The sequence below is a fragment of the Sinocyclocheilus rhinocerous genome, unplaced genomic scaffold (assembly GCF_001515625.1).
Source record: "Sinocyclocheilus rhinocerous isolate Xijiao unplaced genomic scaffold, SAMN03320098_v1.1 scaffold4514, whole genome shotgun sequence".
In the NCBI taxonomy this organism is placed as follows: Eukaryota; Metazoa; Chordata; class Actinopteri; order Cypriniformes; family Cyprinidae; genus Sinocyclocheilus; species Sinocyclocheilus rhinocerous.
This window is the reverse complement of record NW_015634824.1, coordinates 55,967-62,868: the sequence shown is the minus strand read 5'-3', so window position 1 is coordinate 62,868 and position 6,902 is coordinate 55,967. Positions and strand designations below refer to the sequence as shown.

Sequence of the window (6,902 nt, the reverse complement as noted above, 5' to 3'; positions counted from 1 at the left end):
AGGTCCTCATGAAAGCATCACTGCCAATGAATAACTTTTTGATGTTGTGTTGAGATGCATTTGCTTGATTTTGAATGTTGTGCCCATCAGTTGTTCCGCCTTCTCCAACCACCATGATGCGAAAATATATACGTGGCACTTTAACTTCCCTTTCAGCTTGGCCAAACTTGCAACCAACCCCCCACCCATGTTCTGTGCATTTGCTGTTCATTGTTTTTTTTTTTGCTGTATTATGACAAGCCTTCCAAGCAGTCCTTAAAGGGGAGGTCTAATGCGGTTTCATGGATTCTAACTTATTTACACTGTTAAAGAGTTGGATTCTCATGCTAAACATGGGCAAAGTTTAAAAGAACGAGTTAGACGTATGACGGAGTATTTCTGTGCCAAATACATTCCTTCAGAGTTCGTATAAGTTTCGGAAAACATTTTTTATTTTTTATGTATGTCTCTGTATGACGTCATAAAGGGTGAAATTTCTTGTATGGGCAGTTGGGCACTTCTCCCGCGCACACATCAACCAGAGGAAGAGCAAGAGCACACCCAGCATCTGATAAAACTAAAGACTCCTCGGAGATATGAAGGATGCAATACTTCTCTCTAGGTACTCAAGATTAACATGAGATTGGCAGAAACTGTTATGTTATGTCCCCTTTAAACATCACCCAAGTCACTGTCTCCCTCACTTGCATCTTTCTTCATACTGTAATCTTCAGTTACCAAGTATCTCACCAAGTATGACACTCATGTCTTGAGCAAATGCTGGCATAGTAGAGAATTGCCACTCAGATTTTGTACTGTTATTTTAACGTAATTTTAAATAATTCTATTTGTGCCACTTAAATAGTCTCACGGCATCAAGAGGAAGCTGGAGGAGTGGCCATGGAAAGCAAAAGTGAAAGCATCAGAGCACCTGTATTTATGTCGAAGCTCAACAAAACAACAGACTAAAGATGGAGAACTACAAGTACGCTGTGTTTTTTGAGGCAGAGAATCTCTCTGATGCAGAACTAAGACAAATGGAAAAGTATTTTAAAATCAAGAGAAGGTCTGGAGGGGGAGAGTGTAAGATCAACAAAGTGGGTGACACTACTTGCATGATAAGTTTTATGGAAAAAGAAGGTAAGGATGTTTTATTTATTTTGCACCGTTATAATCAATGCCATTTTTTATCTTAATTAAGCTTTTCATTAAGCAAAACAAATTTAATATTTGATTTATAATGACAACACTTTATACTCATCAATATGTATTTGTATTCAAAGCCCAGGAAAGAGTACTCGAACGAAAGGATCACGTCATTAAAATAGAAGGACAAGAGGAGATCCATGTTTTATTGAGGTGTGAAAATGTTGCTGAAAGCAGCAAACGATCTAAAGAATCTCCAAATCAGGTAAGTGGCACAAAACAAACGGCTATTTTGCTTCTATTTATATACGTGCTGTACCTTGTTTCCTGCTTGTACAAGATGGTCGAACCAGTTTTTCCAGAAGCAAAGAGAGAAACTCTCTGCGTAGTTAAAGTAAATACCTTGAATACAGTAGTTCTCTGAAATTACCTGCTAGTGCTTGACAATAAGGAAGGTCTGGGGAAAGGCTGGGCAATAAAATATATCATATCAAGATTGCAATAAAATTTGTCAATAACAACTGTGGCCGGTGCCTTTTAGTACACCCAGCTATGTACAGATGTATAACTGAACTATGAGTAACTGGAATAATATGAAGGCATGCAACAAGCCAATAAAGATATTACCCTACTTTATATCCTAATTAAAGGACAAAGGTGGGTGCTGGTGTATAGAAACACATAACTTTATTTCTTGTTACGCATCCGTATACATATACAGGTGCATCTCAATAAATTAGAATTTGTTAAATGTGAGCCAAAATCATCACAATTAAAAGAACCAAAGACTTAAACTACTTCAGTCTGTGTGCATTGAATTTATTTAATACACGAGTTTCACAATTTGAGTTGAATTACTGAAATAAATGAACTTTTCCACGACATTCTAATTTATTGAGATGCACCTGTATAAATACTAATAATTTCACTCCAAGCAAGACAGATTAAAAGGACATAAAGAAATGCACACAGGCAAGGCAAGTTGTAAACCCTATAAATACTAAAAACACAAAAACAATGCACACAATACTCCCCTTTACACAAGCAAGTAATCATACCATAAATTCATCAATCACCTTAACGTGATACACTGCAATCAGAACAGTTCTGTGATCATCTTTAAGGGAATTATTGCACGTTGCACAATACTATTGCATTAAAAGGGACCCTGGAGTATAAATATAGTTGTTACCATCAATGAACAGACAAAACAATATGAAATAAAAAAAAAATACAATTTGAAAATTCACAAGAAAATAAAATACAATACCAAGGAAAACAAATTTCAAAGAATATGTGACCCTGGACCACAAAACCAGTCATAAAGGTAAATTTTTTGAAAATGAGATTTAGACATCATCTGAAAGCTGAATAAATAAGCTTTCCATTGATGTATGGTTTGTTAGGATAGGACAATATTTGGCTGAGATACAACTATTTGAAAATCTGGAATCTGAGGGTGCAAAAAAATCAAAATATTGAGAAAATCGCCTTTAAAGTTGTCCAAATGAAGTTCTTAGGAATGCATATTACTAATCAAAAATTAAGTTTTAATATATTTACAGTAGGGAATTTACAAAATATCTTCATGGAACATGATCTTTCCTTAATATCCTAATGATTTTTGGCATAAAAGAAAAATCAATCATTTTGACCCATACAATGTATTTTTCGCTATTGCTACAAATATACCCCAGCGACTTAAGACTGGTTTTGTGCTCCAGGGTCACATATACGCAAAAAAAAAAAGAGAATCTTTCCCCACCCCCCACCCCCGTGTCCCGCAATGAGCCTGCAAATATGGAAGTAAAAGAAAACATTGTCTGACAAACTCCCCTACAAATTAACAGAAAAAATCATGAGAACAAAAGTGGCAGACATGTTACTTACTTGTTCAAATGACAATATCCGGTGATAATTCTTATTTGGGTCATACTTAAGACGTAGAACCTGTGATTCCGAAGTACAGTATCCACACCAGTGTAGTGACTGACAGCATCAAAACATTAGATTAATCTGCGCTGAGGAGCCGTGCCGATGCACAACCCACGTAAAGATGATAATTCCGCAAATAACTGCAATTGCACATTTCAAACAGAGATGGTGACAAAGAGGTCAAAAACTTACTGACTGCACCTTTAAATAAACAAACCAATTTTCTGGGTAAAATTAACCCAACATATGTTCTGTCCTATATTTACCCAGCCCTTGTTTTTAACCCAGTGTTTTTTAGAATGTAGCATGAACAGTTTTTGATTTAAATTAGATTGTATAAATTCGAAATTTTGAGCAAAAACAGAATGGGTTAACTTTAGGTTTGTGAAACTATAGTACTTAAAACAGAACTGAACAAAACAAAACCAGCAGAACGTCTGAATGAGAACGCAAATTCACTCTCTGACAGCAGGTGGCGCGTATGTTACACTAGCGTTTTCTTTCCTAAGTATCGATTATTTAATCATAGATTTGCATATATCTATGTCTTTGATCTGAGCATCCTTAGTCTGCACTTTTTTGAACATTCTAGGTTAAAAATACCTTTTTGACCCCTTCTGAGGTCATTACATTAAACATTTGCATCACATCTTTAAATGTTTTCTCTCTCTCTTTTTTTTATTTTTTTTAGAAATGTGCAAGTGCAAAAAGTGTAGAAAAGGTTTTTAAACTGGACCATTATTTACTACGCTTCCTCAGTGAATGTAAAAAGCCACATTCAGATTTGGAAAAACATCTCTCTATGATCTCCAGCACCTTCAAGATCAACATTGAGTCTGAAGAGTTGGTGGTGGTAAGGGACCCGGGAGCTGAAGATGTTTATCCCCTAAAGAAATGGGAATTTGCAGTGGACGAAGCGTTTGAGACTCTAAAGTCACGCTATATCATCCACTTCGAGGTTGAAAGTGACAAATCTGCGATTCTAGAAGAAAACTCTTTCCTTCAAAGTGATAACTTAAAAATCTATTTTGAAGAACTAACATGTTTAACTGTGGTGGTTGGAGAACAAAGAGAAGTGGAGAAGATTTTAAAATTTCTAAGCGGCTTGCAGAACAAACAGCAGGTTCAAAAAGAGTGTTGCGTGTCTGAGAAACAATTTAACCTCATCAAAGAGGAGTTTGAGCCATACATAAAATCTAATTTACCTGCGCTTAAGATCACAAAGGAACGAGCAGGCGTTCTCCTAAAGGGTCCCGAGAAAGAGGTCCATGCAGGTGAAAATGAGCTTTTAAAATTAGCAAAAGGAATCAAAGAGAAGAGGATCCCATCCCATCATCCTCTTATGACCTTTTTGGAATCAAGTGGTGGTATACAGCACTTCCAAAACCGATTTCAGCAGAGCCTCCGCAGCCCAGTTATGCTCGAGACTTCAGGTTCAGATGTTCTTCTGTTGAGTCTGTCTGATGGAGCTCTACAGGAGGCGGCTGCTGCCGTGCAGAGAGACTTGTGTTTGGAGACTGTGCGCCTGGAAAATACTCAGAAATCTTCTGCATTTACTAAGCTGAAGGATTAGCAAAAGGAATCAAAGAGAAGAGGATCCCATCACATCATCCTCTTATGACCTTTTTGGAATCAAGTGGCGCTATACAGCACTTCCAAAACCGATTTCAGCAGAGCCTCCGCAGCCCAGTTATGCTCGAGACTTCAGGTTCAGATGTTCTTCTGTTGAGTCTGTCTGATGGAGCTCTAGAGGAGGCGGCTGCTGCCGTGCAGAGAGACTTGTGTTTTGGAAAATACTCAGAAATCTTCTGCATTTACTAAGCTGAAGGAGGATTTGAGCGAAGCCGTCAAGCAGGCCAATCACAAAAGTGTTAAAGTGGCGCTTAAATACCAGGATGAATCAACTTCTGACCCCAAGGTTCAACTTGTGGGCTACACACCTGAAGTCAGTAAGCTGAAGAACATTGTGCTGGTATACAAAAGAAACCATCAGATCCATCATGCCTCCCTGCCTCTTCCCAGTCCAGAGATGGCAGAGCACTTCTCTGAGATCTTGGCAATTTGCGGCATGAAGAAGAGCAGTGTGGAAATAAAGCCAACAAGTTCACCTTCCCCATGCGTCCACCTCACGGGACCTCGCTGTGAAGTTGAGAGCTTGAAGGACAGCCTTGAGTCATGCCTTCAGAGGCTTGCCACTAAACGATGTGAGGTGAAAGGACCTGGAGTTCAACAGTTTTTTCAAAGTGAAGGTGCAAGGATCTTGCAATTGGTGAAGAATTCTTATATGGTTGGGATACTGCCTATAGATGATAAGCAGAAAAGAGGTAAAGAACCCAAATACATGAGCAGTCTCAATCTTCAGAGCTCACCATTTACGTCTGCAGCTTCCCAAGACTCTCTGGACTCTGACAAAGAGATAGACATTAAAGTTGTGGTTGGTAGCCTTGAACAACAGCAGGCAAGTCTTCAAATTACTTTGTATTTATATGTTATACCTCTCAAACAGAACTATTGAGTAACTTATGTGATTCATATAATTAATACAGGCAGATGTGTTTGTTGCTCCGATGATTCAAACAAACATGACCTCAACTTTGATTGGATCATCCCTGTTGAATAAAGCAGGACAACAGCTTCAAAATAACTTCAACAATGCAAAGGGAAAGCACAAGCTTAAGCCTGGAGAAGTGCTGGAGGTGGACGCAACACCAGCGTTGGGATGCTCCATGGTTTTCTTTGTGGAATGTGCGCCCAAAGGAAACAAGCACAAAAGCGAAAAGGTATGACATTAAAAAAGGAGAAAATATTGAATGGATGGGATTTACAGAAAACAATAATATAGTATTTATTCATTTTATTTATAATGCGCTTTTCTGAAACCCAAAGCGCAACAAACAATAGCAAATAAAAACAAATAGAATACTGAAGTTCAAAAATAATACAATACAAGGAAACTATAAGTCATAAAATAATCATTACAGTACAACACAATAGAATCATGACAGTAATGAGGCGCCAAACAGGAAATAATTATGTAAATTCTGAATATATAAATGTAAACCTAAATATATAAACTTAAAATGTGAACATACAGTTATAACCACGAATATATAGAAGTACATCTGAATATATTAATGTAAAGCTGAATTTATAAATGTAAATCTGATTAAGTACATCTGAATATAAATGTAAATCTGAATATACAGTTATAATCAAGAATATATACACTGTAAAATCCAATAGTTTACTTTACTTAGATTTAATTAGTAATCTTTACTTAGTTGTTATACTTACTAGGTTTTATTAAGTTACAGCTACTTTCAAGGGAAATAAAACAATTTACTTTTGAGAGAACATCACATAAGCTAACTTCATAAATTGATGTTGATTTTCCTAAAATGTTTTTTTTTTAATTCACCATTATAGTGATTAGCGTTCCCTTTGGTTGGGCACTTGGAACTTGAATTACGTTACTATAATTTTCTTCCTGTTAATGCAGCAATGCATCATAAAGTCAGAGTTATTTGATTTCAAGGGAAGAAAAGTAATAAATAGGTTGCTATTAGAAAATGATCAATCTTCTAATTAAAGCATTAGTGAATTTATTGTGTGATTATTAATGAACTTTTTCAAATTTCATTATTCATAAAATACCTTGAGATGATCTTAATTGGATTTATATAATCCTTAAATAGTTAGTTTAATTATCCTTAAATAATTTTCATTAATTGTAACAATAACCATTTTATTTGCTCTTTTGTTGTGCTACTACTGACACAAGACAGCAAATAAAATTGGCAAATAAAATTAACAACTGTAACACAAAGCAACCGTATAATTTA

General features: G+C 36.3%; 1 protein-coding gene across 1 annotated transcript in view; it reads left to right on the top strand.

The window, feature by feature from the left end:
* Positions 1 to 904: 904 nt before the first annotated feature.
* Positions 905 to 6,902, top strand: part of LOC107745958 (uncharacterized) — a 19,703-nt gene continuing 13,705 nt past the window's right edge. The window contains exons 1-5 of the mRNA XM_016559989.1: positions 905 to 1,119; positions 1,263 to 1,390; positions 3,752 to 4,583; positions 4,854 to 5,518; positions 5,607 to 5,840. Coding sequence (XP_016415475.1) covers positions 951 to 1,119; positions 1,263 to 1,390; positions 3,752 to 4,583; positions 4,854 to 5,518; positions 5,607 to 5,840 — 2,028 coding nt within the window. The 5' untranslated portion in view covers positions 905 to 950. The remainder of the gene's footprint in view (positions 1,120 to 1,262; positions 1,391 to 3,751; positions 4,584 to 4,853; positions 5,519 to 5,606; positions 5,841 to 6,902) is intronic.